This window comes from Battus philenor, unplaced genomic scaffold, assembly GCF_028537555.1.
Source record: "Battus philenor isolate CCGP_79_NKW_IND1 unplaced genomic scaffold, ilBatPhil1.0.hap1 SCAF_8, whole genome shotgun sequence".
NCBI classification, from domain to species: Eukaryota; Metazoa; Arthropoda; class Insecta; order Lepidoptera; family Papilionidae; genus Battus; species Battus philenor.
In genome coordinates this window covers 8,344,453-8,365,442 of record NW_027181748.1, presented here as the reverse complement: position 1 = coordinate 8,365,442, position 20,990 = coordinate 8,344,453, and the positions used below count along the sequence as shown (strand labels likewise).

The 20,990-nt window shown below is 30.4% G+C and overlaps 2 protein-coding genes across 2 annotated transcripts; both read right to left on the bottom strand.

Moving 5' to 3' along the window:
* Window positions 1–4,146: 4,146 nt before the first annotated feature.
* On the bottom strand, window positions 4,147–5,111 carry LOC137931768 (uncharacterized). The gene is made up of 2 exons (XM_068775265.1): window positions 5,073–5,111; window positions 4,147–4,993 (listed from the first exon to the last, which is right to left on the bottom strand). Exon 2 carries the CDS (start codon window positions 4,982–4,984, stop codon window positions 4,412–4,414), a length of 573 nt encoding a protein of 190 aa, XP_068631366.1. The 5' UTR covers window positions 4,985–4,993; window positions 5,073–5,111; the 3' UTR covers window positions 4,147–4,411.
* Window positions 5,112–17,616: 12,505 nt separating this feature from the next.
* LOC137931676 (aquaporin AQPAe.a-like) lies at window positions 17,617–18,635 on the bottom strand. Its single transcript, XM_068775160.1, has one exon. The coding sequence runs from the start codon at window positions 18,419–18,421 to the stop codon at window positions 17,642–17,644; it is 780 nt and encodes a 259-aa protein (XP_068631261.1). The 5' UTR covers window positions 18,422–18,635; the 3' UTR covers window positions 17,617–17,641.
* Window positions 18,636–20,990: the final 2,355 nt, after the last annotated feature.

Sequence of the window (20,990 nt, the reverse complement as noted above, 5' to 3'; positions counted from 1 at the left end):
AACATTAAAACCAAAGTAAATAGCTATTCAACATATTCTAGGTAAAATTATATTAACTTTTTAAACATATTGTACCCAAGGAAATCATCAATACTTTTCCGGCATAAGTGGCGACGATCACGATATGTTTCAGAAATGTAGTAGGTAATAATCATGACAATATAATTTTTATGAAAGGTTTAAACTATTTCATAAATGTCGCGATTATAATGACATTAATATAAAATTCAATCTATTGTCAAATTACTTAAGACTTAAAATGTAAATGTACCTACCTATGTGTTTAATAAATAATGAATTTACAAATTTAACGCGTGGTTTTACTTACAGGCCTCCTTTTGATATAAAATAAACATAATTCATGGTTATTTCGTGGCCTAGTCGATCGATTGTTGGCTACGGCAAATTCTGTATAAATCATAGAACACTGCTCACAAAACTGACAGAAATTTTTATAGCAATGTAATACTTTGCTATTATATGTTATTATATGATAGCTCTGAGACTTTTTCATACATTATTATGTATGGTGGATTATTATGTATTCTCTGTTCCCAATATCATACGTGTTCCGACGACCATATCAAGGTCCATCTTATTCCCGAACTTCCTACGCTGCGTTTGCCGGGGTGAGGCATTCGCTCCAGAAATTAAGCTCCAGCGGCCATATGTTCTTCACGCGATATCGTCTATCAACTACCACTTTAACTTGCCAATCCGCTGGACTATAGGCCATAGGAGCCCGTATACATACAAAGGCTTATATTAAAAAGTTTTAATACATTTTCGGACCTAGAACATCAAGAATATTTCAAGATATAGAAAACAAATTGGTGTGTTATAAATTGTTATTCTCATTTCTTCCGAAAGGTGCTTCAAATCAATGTAAATATAAACATTATTGCGTTGGTTTTCATTTGCTTGGTGTGTATACAATATAACAAAGATTAGCGGTATTTTTTTTTATTTCACGTCTTGGGCTAGAACATCAAGGTCTCCAAAAAATACCAAAAATATGAAAAGTTGATGAGGAAATGTCAAGTTGATATATAGAAAACAATTAGGGAAAAAGAGATTTATAATTTTTGCTCATTAATTTCAAAAGGCACTAGTAGCGAAAGGCACGTAGCCCTAAAATGCAAGCAATATTGCATTCATTTCATTAATTTGACATAAATAAGTATAATAATTTGTGGTGAAAGTTTTATTACATGTCTTGTATTCCACAAAACTGTACCTTAGACTATTGGCGGCGCATTGAGAGTACAAACAACTTGGAAGTTTTTAAAAACTTTCTTCATTTTTTATCTTTTAGTAATGTATACAGTGCCACTGAACCCAATGTGAGGCACAACTTTTTCTATGGGCTATTTCGTTATCTGTATGATTTATTATTAACATTTAAATTAATTAAAGTTACGCTTGTAAAAGAAACAAAATGGTTAACCAGGTGTGTCAAATTGAGTAGTAGAAAGAAAAACAATTACGTTGGACGTACAGGGTTTCACCTAATAGTAACTTTAAGTAAATGTTTAATATATATATATATATATTTATTTATACATAGCTACTTTAACATTATCAACGATGCAAAATTCTATTATCAAAAAGAATACATTTGTCAAATAAATTCAAAAAGGCAATTGACACGCGATACCCAAACCATGGCTGAGGCTTTCAATAACTTTTTCATCGACTATATACTACATATTTATTTGTGTAGATATGTGGCGGTTAGGAATTATATACATAGTATAAGAGTTGACGCATTTTAAAAGGAAAAATTAAGAATTTAGATTGTGTATCATTATTATTAATATATTAATTTAATTCTACATTACTATTATAAATGTAAATTTAAATTTGGACAAATAACTGATACTTTTCCTTTTTTAAATATACCTACATAAAATTTGTACGCCACTAGGCAGAACACATTTGGACTATTTGTTCTCTTTTATTGTCACCGTATTTGAAATGTGTTTCACAAAATAAATGATTTGATTTTATTTGAAGTAGAACATCACGATTTCAAAAGACATTTGGTGATTATTAGAAAATGTCGTATTTTTTCCTTTATTAAAACAATAGATAAATAGTTTTTTATTTTTTATTTTGCTCATTTTTATCTCATAAGGCGCTACAACGCTTTGAAAATATAAACATTATTGCATTGTTCTAGCTTCTCTGGTACGCAATTACAGAAAAAAGTCTTTAAACTGTCATTTTCCTTATTACTACACTTTTCACAACTTGGATACGTACAATAGTAATATTAACAATTAAATCATGAAATTGATAATTTTATTGAATTGTGTTACTAAAATCAATAGTATTGGGTAATATTGTTAATCTAAAAAATAACTGTGGTTTACCGATGTCCTGTTTTTAGTAATAAACTACATACTTTCTCATTAGGTTCGGAAATAATTTAAAGGTTGTGAAAAATTCTTATCAATTAAATAACATATTATGTTACACCAAGCTAAACATGGAATATTACTCAGTTATTATTTAATATCTTAAAGTTTAATAACACGATTTCCGACAGAAATATGAACTATGATAAACCGGACAGATAGCTCATGGGTTAACTGCAACTAATCGTCATCTCTTATCAAACCAGTTTCCGCGTGACAAATGAATGTTACAAGATTGCTAATTAAATTAGACTATTTTATATTTTTCAAAGTAGGCAAAAACATTAGAAAATTTACAGATAATCTTAAGAAAGACTTAAAATTAGTTTTGTGCGCAGAATAATTACAGTTTCATCAAAAGTTTATCGTAGTAGACTGGAAATGTAAAAGCATAGATGTAACAGATTAGTCATTGTAATATTTCAAAGATCATACAACGAAATTGTTAAGCCCTTCAAAAATTTAATCAAGCAAATAACATTTATAAACTCTTTACCACCAATTTGATGTTATCATTTTTCACGTCTATGGTTCGCAATGCGCCTTTTTAATAAACAGTTAATTACAGCGCAACCAGGTTTTCCTACGAACTCGTCAGGAAAAAACTCATTATAAAAACGTCAGATAGGCTACGGACGCCAGATGAGATGATATTACTTTGTGCTATTCATAGAATATCATTTCGAAATTAATTTACTTGAAAGTTATTTTATGCAACTGAATACATTTTTAATTTTTTTTTGTCTTTAAAGGAATGTTAGAAATGCTTAAGACCCTTGTCTGTATAAAAGTAATAAGGGGTCGATGAGTACTTTTTTGTTTTATTGCCAAAATTTTATCGAAAGTTCTCAAGATAGAATTGTTTAAACGCTTACAACTTCTATGAGCGTAAGTTAGTCGAGCGGGGGCATCTAAACCTCTTTATTATTTTACCAAATTAAATGGACTTCCCGCTGTTTGGTTGCTAAAGCGAACGTAAGAGGCCCCAAGAGACGACATCCGCTTTGGCTGCCTCCGTTTTCAATCCGATGGAGCCCGAGTTCTGAGCTCTTCTTTGAGTACTGATTTCAAGCGCTTGCGCTAAGATAAGTAGTGGCGATAGAAGTTCTAGCAATGCATATAGGCTTGCTAGCGGTAACCTGTCTAGAATTTGGTGATACCACATGGTGATGTACGGTATGTGGTGTTGAGCGATCTTGTTTCTTTGTTTGTAGTGCACTAATAAAATGTTCGTAAATAACAAAGAGACCTTTATATAATTACAGAGAGATTTCCAGATTGAAGGTTCTTATTTCCGTCAATCCGTAAATATTTGTCATCAATATTTGTCACGTGATAATGAGCATGTAGCTAATACCAGGGACTTTAATCTTCTGTTCGATCTTTAACGCAATTTTATGCCTTATTAATCAATGTCGCCTTAACATAAGCATTTAATTATAAAATATATGAATATTGAAAATCTATTTAAATTTTCGTTTCTTCTTACTTATTTTTTAATACAAGAATATGAAGAATAAGTTAATTATTATAAAACTAAAAAGGTGTGTGTAAAAATCAACGATCATTTATACTTAATTTTGGCAAACACGGTTTTTTAAACCGTAGATGAATATTTTTTAACCTTGACGATAATGAGTTGAGACTTTAAAGATAAAGGTAGCAACATGTAAACAAAATATAATTAAATAACACCTCTGGTAAAGTCAATTTATTTTTAGTATGTTCTTTTAAATTATACTTGTAAAATACAAAATAGCTGTAGTTTTAACTAATAAAAATAATTTTGTTTGTCATGCATGAGACTATAAAAACATATTCGTAATAAAATTGGTATAAAGCAAATATTAAAGTATTCATTTTGGTATTTTATAAAAAAAACAATGATTGTATTTTAAACAAAGTTAGAAAAGTTTTAAAAGAATGTAAGGAACATTGTTTTTTTAATTCACGTGGCAGTTGTAAAATAAACTGGATAAAATTTTGTTTTGTTAAGATGACTTGCAAGCAATACACGACTCATCTAAATCACATCGGCAAACTTGGAAAGGTAAACTACCATCAAACGCCTTACTATAATCCCATAAAACTGTTACACTACCTTGCACTGACGGTTGGTCAGATTCATTTTTAAACTCAAATGAATCGCAATACACTGTATCAGCTATTAGGGTTGCAATTATAACGTGATCTTTTCCATTTACATTGATTTTGCATTTCCATGGAGTAAATGCCATGTACAGATATATTTGTGTAATCTTTACGGATAATTTTTGTCTTTTACCGCTTTTTAAAATTAATTCTCGTTTATCGACGATTCTTGGACAGAAATCCGGTCCCGACATTAAAGCGACGACAGTTTTTGGATAAATGACGTTGTCGTTTCCACAGGACTGTTTCGTACATCGACTTTTTGTAACGCACCAAGTGCAGAATGATTTTGTTAAACACGAATTACACGAAGATATCTCACGACATTGATCTTCCTCTTCTGATAAACAACTTTGTAAAAAATATAAACTTGTTATCAAAACAATCCTTATTTGCATTTCATAAATCTTCATTGTTTTTTTCTGCAAATGAAATACGTTAAACTGTTTAATTACGTAATAAGAAATATCGAATAAAAATAGATAAAATTATTTTACCAACTGTCAGATTTACAAGCACTGGACGTAGCCGTAATACACATAGAAGTCAAATCTTAACTAATTGAAAATCTCAGCAATGTTTGATGCATCGGGCATACTGTTGAACTCTAATGATAAAAAGGTTACATGTATATATAACAATTTGTAATTCAAATGCAATATTTATAAATATCAATTTGTACGCAGTCCACGTGGTCCAATATAAAAATAAAAAACAAATTAAACTGTATAAAGGAGTAGCGACGGTAATTGTTGGGAATGAATTATTCTAAGTAGTGTATTAAGAACGTTTGTGGAAGGAATCACAAAGAAAAAACGAGTGACATTGTTGTGGGCTCTTCTCAGGTCAAGGCGCGTTTGGAATCCTCTAAGCTTCAGCTATAAGTTGCAAATATCATTATTGAAAAATTTGATTTGGCACAAATATCTATAACACTGGGCTCTTCTGACATTCTTTTTTAATAATAAGAGAGTAAAAATTAAGAAAAGGCGTATATCCAACAACGGGAACATTACAAGGTTAATATTTATTTTTTAGTTTAATACTCTTTATTGTACACGTAACGTTAGAAAGAAAACAAACATATCTTTTCTTAAATAATAAAGTCATTCAATTCACTTTCTGTTACTCTGGTTTTCGATGATGTATAATTATAACTTAATATAGAAACGTAACGTAAACTTAATCTAGAATCACACTAGTACCGCAAAAGTAAATATTTTGAGTACATACACTTATAATAAACGAAAATTACAAGTTAACAATAGTTGGTTCTAAGCATGGAGTGGCAAATCCATAAGTAGGGTACGGGAAACCTTTATGAATATGTTTACTATTGGAAAACGGTTTTAGTAATAGTTATTTGAAAAAGGTTAAGAGGGATTTACGTATTTTAAACCTAAAAAAAAAACTAAAGGAGATGCATAATCATACAAATATTTATTATTATTTAAATCACGTTTATTGCATTGGCTAATGAAAAAATATAAAAATTATTATTCTTCAATAAAAAAGTCTCTATTTATTACGATCAAGTTTTTATAAAGAAATTTACACAGCGAAGCACGTGTTGGCTATATATTATAGTTTTCTTAGGTACACCATCATGTTATAAAAAAGTTAAAATATCGTTGTAGTTATAAAATGTTTGTCACTGAAAGTCAGCGCATCAAGCGTAATGAAAAGTTATGTGCCGAGCAAAGGTTTTAAGTAATAAAATCAGTCGAAAAAATCTAGAAATTTTAACATTAACAATTATTTTACACAAAATACCTGTAAACGTTAATGCATTACAAAGTTATTATTTCGAAAACCTTTTTTTGTTAATGACATATTAAAAGAAAATATATTTTTTTAGTATAATTTATCAGATCTTAAGTTATGTTGTTGTGTGTATTTTTTAATTTAGTTCAGAATAACACAATTTTTCACGGCTAGAAAGTTTATCATATTGCCATATGTACATTACCTACTTGTCTTTGTACGTTAGTACCTGATTTATATATATCTATGATATATTTTCATTTATTTTCGCAATCCTAATTAGTAAGCTATGAAAAAATGTCCACAAAAATTTGTCATTTTTATGCTTTTCATCTTTCTCTTTAAATTCTGGTAATTTCTTGATTTTTTTTAAATTTCTTAAGTCATTGTCAATGTAGGAAATACCAGTGTTGATGTTTGGTACCCTATTTCCTGAACACTCCGTTAGTAAATATTATATGCTGCTAAAGTATTCACTAATAAATATAGTTATTTCATTGTAGTGAGGATAACATTCAGTAACACTAAGAATATAAACAAATTTTTCGCAATATAATACGAAAAACTCTTAGAAGTTAGTTAATATTTAATTAATTTATGTATGTATATTAAATATATTAACACATACCTCACTCGTTATTACTGTTACTAACATTCGTCGTAGTTTCTTAGGGCTATTTATTTTTAGAGTCATTTTTTAGCCAAAATGACGTAGCGCCTACGCATAATATTTACCTTGTGTTGTTTTAAATTTGCTCTAAAGTTTTAAAATAAAGATTTGCATTTTGTAAATAAATCATTTAATTAACTTCACCAATTTAATTCGAAAATCAAGAAGTATCAGAGAAGAATTTTTTCAGCATAAAATCTATGTCCCAAAGATTACTTTTGTCTCGTTAAACTTTCTGAAACTTTTGTAAAACTTAATAAAATCAATTTGAAAATTAAATTATCCCTATTCTTTTATGAAGCCGCGAGAAAATGGCTTAAAATAAGTCAAGAGACTTATGGTGTATCTTAATTTTTAGATTTATTGATTTTGGTCTGTAATTTAAAACAATTCCGGCAATGTTTTTAATTGAAGTTAAGATCGACATGTCATTTTAAAATCTGTCACGATATTGTTACAGATTTTGGAATTCAAATTCACGAGTAAATTAAATAAAAAAATATTAACATATAATATAAACCTTTGGATGCTGCTACAAACATTATTAATCGCTGTATCTCATTTTTTTGAATACTGCCAATCTAATACGGAGGTATTAGATTGGCTATTACATTAAACGATAAAAAGACTTTGTTAATTTTGTTAAAACATGTAGTGATAGGTCAAAGGAGCTCGTACAACAAAATTAATTCACTTTCAATTTTAAGGTCTGGTCACGTGTTACATTTCAGTAAAAATAGCTCAAAAGGTATGAAAGGGTCGACCTTTCATATTTATTCAGCATCTTTTTATTCATTAGAAATGCACATTTAATCGTGAAATATTCTTTCCTCCTTTTGAAAATCACGTATATATTATAATTAAACAAGTTAACACAAAAAGCTATCATTACTTCAAGCACAACATTTTTAGTCTATCACAAAAATTGCAGTAGCTTGTTAAACATATCTATCATATTTCTACTAAATATATAGAAATAAAAAACATTTTTTTTCAATATAGGATAGATTACAGGTCTTATTGACAAGATAAGAAGGAACATGTCAGCGGAATTATACATATTATTATATGAATATAAAATTACATATTTTAAACAGTTTTAAGCGTTGAAGTAGCCTGAAGATGAACACAATATTCCCAGATCGATAAATTATTTTCTATTAAGCCATTTACACTAAACTGATACTTAGCACACAAACTATATTTGATATATATATTTTTAAAACTCTTATTGTTAAAAGTTTTCTGAACATCATCTGGGATCCTATAGTAAAAGCGTACACATTGCTCTTAGAAAGATTTCCTAACTCTATAAAGTCGAAACCTAAGTATACGTTTTTTTTTGTTTCTGGTATTGTCATTGTATATATTGCATTTCCTGAAGAAGCCAGGAGTGTTTTCTGGATACACAATACATTTCTATACGCGTATTGAAAAGCGACTGTCAATATTTTAATCTGTTATAATTTTTTTTGGTAAGACTTCACAACTCTAATTGTAACTAGAAAGAATAGGCCTTTTTAGCAGGAGTTCATCATCATCATACTAGCTGATAGAAGTACGCTCAATGTGTAGGTCTACCTCAGAGCTCGTCACGCTGCCCGTATCCAGCAATTTTTCGTAATGTGGGAGGCATACCCACGCTGTATCCACCGACTCGAGGTAAGCAATCGAGATCTTTTGAGACCTAATGGTCTTCGGTTGCACGAGCGATGTCCCCCACTACTGCCACTTTAGACGAGAAATTCTTCGAGCTACATCGGTGACCTCGGCTCTTCGGTGGCCTTATCTGATTCGATCTCGCAGCGAAGCGACTCTGGCGACATTTAGTATTCTTATAAGACCCATCGTAAACGACATCCCATATCCATAAATAATCACTGGTATCACACACGTCAAATACTTTTTCAGACGTTGCTGAGTTTCGGATGAAAAGATGTTTCAGAGTTTCCCGGACTACAAACAAACCTTCTTTTTTGAAATCGCTCCTATCTAGTTGGACGGTTTGTCCCCGGTATAAAAAGACACTAAACGATTCAAAAATTTATAAATGACATGAAAAATTATTATCTGCAGAAGTTATTTAAATTATAATACGTGGATTCAACTGTACGGACTTTTATTTCAAAGATTGCTTTACATGCGGTATAATTGAATACGGCATGCTCGTCTGAAACGTCTGCTCGGTGTGGCGTCAGTCGGGACATCCGCACTGCTCTAATATGCCCGTGAACAAGCGTTGCATGTGACAGCCGGCCTACTCCGATTTGTCACGCGCTGACTTTTATTGTTCTGTTTTGTTTCTGAACTTTTAACATTAAAGTTACTTAGCTGTTCGTCCTTTCCGTGGTATCTACGATAGAGGTCTGGCATTATTATCTATGTAAATAAAAACTAATTTAGAAAGGTGTTACCTTAGGCCCAAAACCCAAGTTCGATCGATTGGGCAAATATTTGTGTTCATATTTTCGTTATGCCTTCTGCAAGAAAGGGTATCAAATATAAGGTTGTTTTTCCTATTTACATAAATGCCATGCAATACAGTTATATTTTTGTATATCTTTATTAATGGTTGATGATTTTTACAGACGGCAGGAGGATGGTTCTAAAGGGAAGAAGTAACAACTTGCAAGGTTAAAAAACTTATTTTATTATACAAATACATTACAAATTACATTAGAATACATTTATCTTAACTTATACAGTTTATTCGCGTTAAGAATACAATTATTCGTCATTGTTCACCGCCGTTGTCACAGCATTCGAAAATATACCTTTAAGTGGTCACTGTGAACTTGAATTTGTAACTATATCGGCGGACTATAATTCATTGCTTTTTTATCGCAGACGGCTGTAGTTATTTTATTTATGCACCAATAATTGTTGATGGAAATATTATTCTTAATAGCATTTGATTCTGTACGTCGTAATATTTTTGTACACGTTTTCAAGCCGTTCTTGCAATTAGCAAAGTAGAAGTCCGAATCTTGCAGTTTCCCTTCATTAGGATATGCATCTTTTGTTTGACGCAATGTTTGTGGATTTTGAACGCGGATGTGCTTGCACTTACTCGTATAAAACACACAAAATAGTCTATTTCTGAGGTTAAGATAGCGTCAAATAAACTTGAAAAGTAGAGGTCTTTAGTTGAAATTAAATTAATTATAAATTTGGTATTTCATTTAAATATAGAAACTAAATATATATTGTTAATATTTCCCGGAATAAAGTAAACTTACTCCTTCAATCTTTTATAACTGTGAATAATGACTACTACTTATATATAAATATCAAAGTCAAAATAACCACATTAGCAGAGATCATTACAATCATCATGATCGTAAGCTTAAAATTTAGTCTACGTTAGTTCGTAACGCGGCGCCTACTGAGAACAAAAAAACTGACAAGAAATTTAGTGAGGGTTATATTTTTTTCCCTTAAAATTAAAATTCATTTTCGAACATCTTTATTGTGAATATACTGTGAAATAGAATGGTATGCTTTTTGGCAGGGTTTGCCTTTAGTCTTACTTCAATTCAGCAGCAATTGTATTCCATGTCTCCATCAAATTCGGCGTACTATGTTCGTAATTGGCCAATATAAATTTTATTATTCTATGACATAAAAAAACCGTTGTGATATCTTAATAAGGTTTCATTTACTGCCTTGCAAATCTAAAATGCCATTTTTCTAAACGCCTATACAAATAGCAACAATTTTTATTGACGTACTATATTTTTAGTATTAGAAATATATAACTTTAAACGTACAGATAAATTATTTAATGATAAGAATTTTTAAAACGTCATGCAATAATGACAGCATTAAATTTAGTAAAAACGTAAAGAGAATTAAATAATTAAATTTTATGTCTATACCACTATACTTAAATTATTACACAAGTTTAAGTACACAATTACTAGTATTTAGGTATTGTGTAATTATTGTATACTCACAGATAGCTGTAAAGTCAATGAAAAATCGTTTCACGTGTTTTATTAAGGATTTAAATTTATTGTCTCTTGTTCTCATCAGACGTTCGACGTATCAAATTGTAGAAACTTGCATAATGACAATTAATTCATTCCATACATAATGAGTATAAATAAAGTAATCAACTACACTATTATAATTTTACAGTAAGTCGTCTACGGCTGGACATTAGACTCTTTCAAAGAAACTAATTACCCCAATTAACCACATTAAATATTAATGTTATTATCTTGAAAAAAACACCAATTTTATTTCATAAAGGTGTGATAAAATAAATATTTATTGTAGCAGTTCAGGTTATCGTAAAGATTATTTAATAACATTATTTGATAGTTGTTATCTCATTACGTGCGTTGTTAAAATGTTATATCGTTTTGAATTGGCGAAGGTTATTTTATTATTAACCTTTAAAATTCTTAACTAATTTCGTAAAAGAAATCCTTTTTGTGTCTGTAGGATTATAAATACGAAACTATAAAAATCTATGATCTTATTAATTGAACAGAAGGATACAGGACGGAAGATTATTCCGATTTTGGTATTGAATAGTCATGGGTAGTTTTTAAATTTAAATAGCGAATAATTCCAGCGTGGAATATGAAATTTTTACTCGACTACGGACTTATCCAACGTTAATATTAGTAGACGAACGTCCCTTTAACCGTATGAGTTTTAAATGATTTAGTAGCTGCTTACGTATCTAAGAGATATTAAAAATTATTGTTGATACTCTTTTGTAGTAGAAATTCATAAGCAGACCTGTTTTCGTCTTTTAAGCTAGTAATTCACGCTTTAACCGAAATATTGTAAGCTAAATAAACTTTTTTTTTTTAAAAAAAGTATTTGATTGTACAATCAATAATAGCGATATTCTTGAATATATATTTTCTTTTTTAAAACAAGAACGGTAATTTTTGTAACAAAATATTAGTTTTACTTAAATTCATTTTTATTGTTACGTACTTAGTAAGATATGAACGAATATTTATTCCATCTCAACTACTCTGACAAAATGCGGAGCTATTTGCAATCGTCTTTCAAAATTGTAATCATGCAAAAAGGAGATACGTGTGTAAAATTTCTTAGTCTCTATAAGATTCGCACGAATGGATATTTGTTTTAACATGTAACTTTATGATTTATCCAAATCATTTCATGGAATACTATTTTATTCATAATTATAATAAATTTTAGATATAGGTCTTACCTCTAGATTTACTATAGGATCGGTTAAAAGCGGATTACATGGAGTCTTTCTACGACTTTTACAAGGTTGCTTGTCCACGCGGACGACGTTCTATGCTGCGCTTGCTATATATCTTTACTCTAGAACCTTTGAGTCCCAGCGGGCATTTCGTGTGCGCTCTATTTGTTATTCCCCTTTCCACTTTAACTTGCCAATTCGCAAGTCAATATCGCTATATCGCCTATACCGGCGGCTACTTTCATTCGTCTATCGATATGTTTCATTAATATATTAAATATTTGTAGCAATATTCTTTCGAGAATTACAATTTATACTAAAGGTTGATTTAAGAATTTCTCGTCTACGATGAAAATTTCAAAAATACACACAAAATTTTTGGTTGAGGGATATTGTAAATATTATTTTAAAGCTACGACATTCCAGTACATGTAATAATGAAGAACTTCTTTATTAAATTTGGTAATCTAATGATTAGTTTAATTTGTAATTTAATGAAAACATTTAACATAATTAAATGGCACCAGATTAAGCCACACGTACGCCTCTGCTTCACATTTTGAACAATGTATTACAAATTACATTGTTTTCCTTTCATTGTTCGCTGCAAATAATTTACATTCGTACGTAAATTTCATGTTGCCCTTCGTATTTTATGTATTGCCGCATACACAATGTAAAGGTAATTTTAAGAGAAAGATGCCGTCGCAGAATTATTATTAGAAATCTAAAAAAATAGACTATGAAATAAAATTTATGTCTAATTGTCAAACTCGTTATTCTTTTTTCCTCGCTAGTATCCTAGGCATAATTTTTTTAGAAATTTTGTAATTGAGGACGTTCAAAAGTAAAATAATGAATTCCTATTCATCTTAACATTTATTGAGATTAAAATATAGTAAGAAGTTGGAAAGTTCAAATAGACGGGCTACATTGCGCACAAAGCAGATGGACGCTGTGTCTTTAAGGTTCAGGAGAGGAGACCACGAATCGGCAAGCGCGGCTAAGGACGTTTATCTTCAAAGTAGACAGGTGGAGGACTTCATAAAGTACTGGATGATAATGAATGCTGAATGCGAGCTGCCTCTAACCGATGCCGTTGAAAATCTATGTGGGACGACTATGCCAGCAGTGTACTCCTAGAATGAATTCCTTGTAGAAACGAAAATGATGATAAAAAAGTTTAAATAGCATTTTGTACAAATTGCCGTGATTTGAATAAATCAATCGTCATATCCAATTTGGATGGGCAGGATTGATGAACGTCCGAAATATTTTCTCCCAAAACACCATATCGTCTGAAGACCACGGTCGCCCTCTTTGCACCACCTTGGATTGACTGGTAGAAAATGCCTAAAGGCATCCGCTGCCATTACATAGATTGTAAAAAAGGCGAATAAAAACATTAAATAAGTCGTCAAGATCACGGCTGGTCACTTGATGCGGGAAGCGTAAAACCGGTCATTGTAACGAAGGTTAGGTGAGGCCTAAGCTTATTAATGTGACTCTCAAAGTGCTGTGAAGATGCGTTCCATGGTTTGTTTTTTTAAAGGCTAGAAAGTATTTCAACTAATTAATATAATTATTCTTACCGCCTTATTGAAAAGTCTCTAATTGATGTCTTACGAAGAATATATTTTTTTAATAAATTAACTTATTTAACAGCACTATAATCAATGTAATCGAGCAAAAGAACAGAATATAAAGTCGAAATAACCTGCAAAGCATGTTACCTTATGTCTCGGCTGTTAACGCCAACAAGGTTCCTATCCAATTAGGTGCAAGATCGAACTTTGTCCAACTTTACGGCTGTGTGGTACTGGACACAAGCTTGACATCGTACAGGAGCTTAAACCAATTAAGGTTAAACGTTAACGTTTTGTGGTAAATTATTCTTATAGTGAGAATCTTATTTTATATTGTTACTAAAATGTGATAGTTAAAGATAAAATTGCTTAACAGTTATTTTAATTAAAAAATACCAAAACATTGTTCTTGAGATTCGATTCGTATACACAATTTGCAGTTAAGGGATAATAAATTATGAAAGCGGTCATAAAAAGGATATTGGCATGATACGTAAATATGATTTATACAATGTACTTTATTCTAAAAACAATGGAAAGGAAACAAATGAATATTAAGCAACAAAATAAAATGAATGAAATATATACGTTATTTAAATTAAAACATTTAACAGATATACTGCTGGTCATAATAAATAAACCCATGAGAGATAGAAGCCACATAAAGGCTCACTGAAAAGTTCATAAATATGGTAAGGTTTGTAAATAACTTAATTTATATTTAATCCAACACTGAATACCGTCGATGATAAAAGTGTTTTACTAGTACCTGAAACTGCTAATAATTATGATTTAATTCACGATTATTCAACAGAAATGGATAACAGTTTAGTTTTGGTGATGGTAATATTATTTCCTTCTAAAGCTTTAAGATTAGAAGCTTTAAGCTCTAAGATTAAAGTGGAGACCATGGAACGTCAAACACAAGGTCGACAAACGATCATTTTAGTATTGTCGGAAGTCGCTGTATGCCGATTGCTTTGAACCAGTTGTAATGTCTCCTCCATACCTCGCCTTGATGACCTGCGGATCGGAGCCGTGTTCACTTACTATGGTCGTTATAAAAATCCTGGAGGTTACCAAGAAAGCAATGGAGGGCGCTTTACTTGGAGCTTTGTTGCTAGATCGAATCAAAAATGAGGAAATTTTTTAACATTGATTACAAAATATTATTACATAAATAAAAATCGCTTATCAAAAATTATAAATGTAAATAACAAGCATACACTACATTTTCTTATTTTTTAATTATAATTTATGGCCTAATTGTTTACGTGACATAGTTTTTTTTTATTTGTTTCCTTTTATAGTAATCAATTTTTATAGATAAATATTGTCAAATAAAAAAAAATATTTAGAATAGTTTACAAGTGCCTAAATATCCACTCGAGTTAGGGACATAGTATATACCATTTATTAAGCAGTTATTGTATTAACGAATACGTAAATAATGCCAAAAAAGCAAATCTAGACTTAGTTTTGTTTGTGACTGTATTAATACGAATCGAAATTAAATTAAATGGTTATAAAAAAAAATTAACAACATTACCCTTGAGACACCGAATTTTCAGGTAATACGAAATCAACAAATTTATTGTTTCTGAATATTATTAAAGGCAATGAGGTGATTTCTCACGAAAATCTTTACTAGGTAAAACGTTTTTTAAATCAAAAATTTGCCTGACAAATAAATTAATTTAATGATTATTTAGTACCAAGTCTTAAAGTTCGAAACACCACTTTTATAATTTTTAAAGTTATTACATATAGAAAAATCAAAACTTCAATTGTGACGTACTTTAATAAGCAACAATAGTTAAACGTAAGCATAGTGCTAATATTTTAGTAGTTTTATGAGATAAGTGGGGAGAAGAACGTCGGTTCTGTATCTGATAAAGAATTATCTCGAATTTAATACCGCATATAAGTATTCTTATAATTAAATTTGAGAAAATTTTAGGTTGATAAACATAATTTTGTGTAGCACAAGCTGTTGGGTAAATTATTATTAAGTAAACCACAGGTGCACTATTTACGCATAAATATAATAGAAATGCCCCTACTTTATTTTTATTCTTATAAACGATTTCACGCTTTGTTTTTAATGGTCGATTTGTGTGTTAAGAAGAGCTTGTACGTGCTAGATAGGTCGAGAAAACCACTGCCAAATGCTGTCTACAGAATCACATCACGAGCATGAATTTTTAGAACATACTTTAAAATAACGAATCCCATTAAAAACAAAAGCTATGCATAATTTTCTTGAAATAACTTTAGCAATTCATATTAAAACAGAAAACATGGTGTTAAATAATAATCGAAAATTATTTTAGGTACTTATTACTAAAATTTAGAAGAACGTTTTCAATTTCTACAGGGATATGTAAACGGTTATTATTTAGTCTTATCTTTTACTACCAATGGTTTTGTTAAACATAAGATGAACAACGCAAATCTTTGTCAAAATCATTATTTCAGACAATTTATCAATTGGTTATCAATTGTACCGGTTGAACGAAACCTGCATCCAGCATCTTCCGAAGACAAGGTCCACCTAGCAAACATCGCGATTCTCATAAAAAATACAATAAAAAAATTAAAAATCATAATAAATATAAGTGTCTAATTTTTATGGGTCACTTTAAAAAAATAAGACTACTTAGAATCTTGAACTAAAATGTTAACATATCTTAATATATCATAGTATGCTTAGAATACTGACGAAAAGTTATGATGACATAAATGGTTATATCTACAAGTTCACTTAGTGTTTCACCTAGGTGGACAAAATGTGTTGAGGTTTCATAAACCTAATTTTGCTCGTATTACTAAACTAATTTATATCTGATCCACAGCGTACACGTTAGCGTAATCCGGGGACTATAGCGCATAATTGTGAAAGCTGCTTTTACGTAGTAATTTAATTAATTACAAATGCTACCGCTTCGTCGGATATTAATTATTTTCTTATATGAAAATACTGATAAAATATTAATCTGTATTATAAATATGCATATAAAACCGTATCTGAAACTGTAGTTTAAGCATTTTTCTTTCTGTGTATGGCTACCATTGTTATATATGAGAAAATATTTATTAGTAAATTAATAACATAATAATGTAAAGGGCTACCGAAACCACTGTACCGCGCCTTAGAGAAGCGCGACGAGGTGGGGGCTGAGAAAAAAGAGCAAGAGCATCGCCGCCTCGAGTGTTATCGATGAACTTTCGGAACGGAGCTAGTGATATTTAAATGCCTCCCCCCTCACCACGAGCCTAAGGCGCAATACAGCAGTTTCGGTAGCACCATAATTCGGAAGTGAAATAACTACAGAAACGAGTTTCAAGAACTGCAATGAACAAGTAGGTTCTTTAGGATGGTTTCGCTCTTCGACTGAATCAGTATATCGAATGCAGTTTTTCAATCAAATCAAAGCGAGCGTCGACTTAATTTTCTATTGTTCTTACTTATGTTTGTACGGTCCTGTATTCCGAGTTATTTAATATTATTAACATTAAATACAGAATTAGTTTTATTTTAACACTAGTATTCTGCAACCAATTCAGTCTGGTTAGTAAATAATTTTTTATTACTTTCTCTTATGGGTAATTGTCTCGGGTTCACCGCATGCACACACGTTGATATTGCTAGCCTTTATATTGATTAGAAGCGTAAATGAAATGTTCGTAATAACAACTATTACTCAAGGCACTTTTCATCTTTATAAAGGTGTAAGATTTTTCGTTTACTTATATACCTTATTGCCTTAGCATAACAGCAACGATGCAAAGGATCAAATAAAAAGTTCAGCAACGTAAATAAATTACTTTAATTTTTTCTAAATGCGTCTTTTCAATTTGCACCATCACTTATTTTATTTAGCCAAACGTGTTTATAAAACAAAGCTGAAAGTGATCCACCAAATAACGGACCTATCCAATACACCCAGTGTGTACTCCACTGACCTGTCCAAAGTGCTGGTCCCAGGGATCTTGCTGGATTCATGCTCGCTCCAGTAAGTGGACCTCCTGCTATGGATAACCCAGTAATAGTTAAACCAAACTTTAATGAAACAGATTCTAAATTCGACGCGTTCGTTGGATCCCAAATAGCACAGTTAAGAAAGTTTAATGAGGCTGTAAGAACTACTTCGATTGCCAATGCTTGAATCTCTGTGAGCTGTGTTTGAAACTGCGTTGTACAAATTCCAGCAGGTATTAAGTCAACAGGTGACACAGCTAATAACATTCCATATCCAATTGCAGCACCAGAACACTGAGCTATAAAATACGCAATTCCAAGTGGAATAGTCATTTTTCCCCAAAGCACAGCGCCTAATGTGACAGCTGGATTCATATGCGCGCCAGATATATGACCAAATGCTTGGATATTAAATAAAACTATGAAACCAAATCCAAAAGGAGCATACAGAGGTGGTTGATTGCTATGTCCTTGGAGTGGCAAACACGACATACACCCAAAAAATAACAATAGTAGAGTTGAAATAAACTCAGCCGTAACTGCCTTCCAAGATGAAGTGAAATTAATTAACATCTCTCTGTTCGGTAGAATTTTGCTTCCTTTAACTGATACACTTTTAATTACGTCAACTATATGATTTTCCGTAGTCATCTTGGGCACCGGGAAACAAAAAATTAATCGTCTTTACCCAACACTATTCACTTTTTTGCACTTCGGAAAATTTTGTTGAAATAAATATTATATTTAATCACTGATTAAGAAGTAAACAGGCAACGGCGACTTATTTCATTCATAAGTATTAAAATATCTCGGTAATCTAAAAAAACCGTAAAAATTCATGGCTATTGGTAGCTATGCACAAAATTCATGTTTCACCGCTTAAAAGATACCTTCTGTAATGGAACACAATTGTCAAGTGTTTATATATTATTTAACGAAGGATTTCTCCGTAATTTCGCAAATAGTGAATTATCTTGACGAGTTTATGATTAAATTTATAAGTGATGGTAAATGGTTTAGTAACAGACTAAACATGTAAAGATAAAGAGCAAACTCTTAAAGAAAAATAACAATCCACCTGACGTATATCAAAGACAGACTGACAAGTTAATGCTTAAAATCTCAGACAAATAACGTGTAAACATTTTCTTTGTTTTAATTTGTATTAGTTTTAATACCAGCTGAATCTAGGCAGTCAATGAAGTTATTGACATGCATGTGCATGTTCAAACAGAATTTTTTTGATATTGAATTAAATGTATATTTTCTTTAAACCCTATTTGTGGACCTTCAAATAAAAATAGGTAATTTTAATAATTTTTGTAGCTCAAAGTAATAAATAATAAAAGATTAAAATAATAAACATGCACGGGAGAAGATTTTGTTTTATATTATATTTTATTTGCTCATGAGATTTGATATTCAGTAAATTATATTTATCTTAACAAGGCATTAGACACTGTTTATTTTTCTAATGTTTTCATAAGTTACATTATTACTACAAACTTTTGCGTTTATTGCCAATAATTACCAAAATTATGGAACTATGTTCCTTCATTTTAGTATCTAATATTAAGTATATTGAATCGTTTATTTTAATTGCGTTCATATTTAGTGCAGTTTTTTTTTAAATTCTTAAAGCATTCCAATTTAGTGACAATATAAAGAGAACTTTGTTCGGTTTTTGTATTGATATTTTCTATAGTTACACTAATTATTGTATATTAATCACAGTTAGAAATTACTAAGTTATGCCGTTGCAAGCTTCCGTAAACGATCATGGGCATTTGTTTTATAGAAAATATGCAAATAAATTGAGAATTTATTTGAAAGACATTTTTTTCAAATATGACTTCTTTTATGAGTTTTCAGAAATATCTATACATGATATGCATTCTTGTACAATATTTTTTCCGGTACAAAAGTACTATTTATCAATCCTATGTTCAATATACATTAAAAACATGCCTCCAAATCTTATTATTAAATTAATGGCACTGTTAATTTGGGATTACGTTTTTGCTACCTCTGTACTAATATTTGTTTCGAGTTTAATTGCAATCAAATTATTTCAATTTAATGTAATTTTCATTGCGGTCATAACATTTGCATATTATATGCATAACGAAGAATTAATTATGTGTAAAGTTAATAACGTATTGGTGTACTAAATGCTATAAACAAACGTACCTTAATTTTAATATTGGTTAATAATTTACATAAATGGATAAAGTATACTTTATATAACGAAAACATTGTAAGGAAAAGCAATGCTATTGCATTCAGTCAAATTTTTTGTGGCACCATTAATGAAACATGTATAGAGATACATCATATAATAAATAGGCGCAAAAGGAACATTTTGCTCTCCAAAACATGTAATATTTCTCCTCTCCTGTGACTCAATTTATGTTGGGCAATGAACAAAAGCTATATATATTTTCGCCTTCTCCTTTTTTCTCACCAGCGTGTTTCCTCAGCAAAATCGTTGAGTTCCCCAGAAGCAACGAACACCACTTCATAAAAAAAAAACATTTACAGAGTGATTGATTGCAGGCGGAAAAGGATAAAAAAGGTAAATATGTAGTTCGATTTAGTTAGTAATTAACAAAAGTCTTTTACACATATTTTTAAATACCGCGCATAGGTGATCACCTTGGAATACAGGATCCTATTGGTCAATAACTTCTTTCAGTACAAAGTCTGCAAAAAATAATTGTAAACAATAATTAATTTAAATATGTGAATATTGAAAACGGTTTTAAAGCATTACGGAACTTTTTTGATTTCTAAAACATTCAGATTTGGAAAGGGTGTAGAATACAAATATTTTTCATGTAGTATTGCAATAATGTATTTTGCGCGCAGTCCAAATTAAGACAACAAACAAAACCCTTTAAAGAAAATATACATGGCTTTCGAATAATTTAACAGAATTTTTGTCATATGTAAAATTTACCGGAATCAAGCATGTTATATTTGTGTGACCAACCACAGATTTTCTGGTTTTGTCGCCGGGCAGTGTCAAATTTCTGTGACGCCCGTCATGGACACAAAACGTATGAATAAAGTACGCGATAGTACATACTATCGGTCTCTAATCATATTTTAATTAAATAGAATATTTTAACAAATATATTTTGCTTTTATAATAATTAATTTAATTTTACATATTACTATTAATTATTGCTTACAATTAATTTTAAATTAAATTTATTGT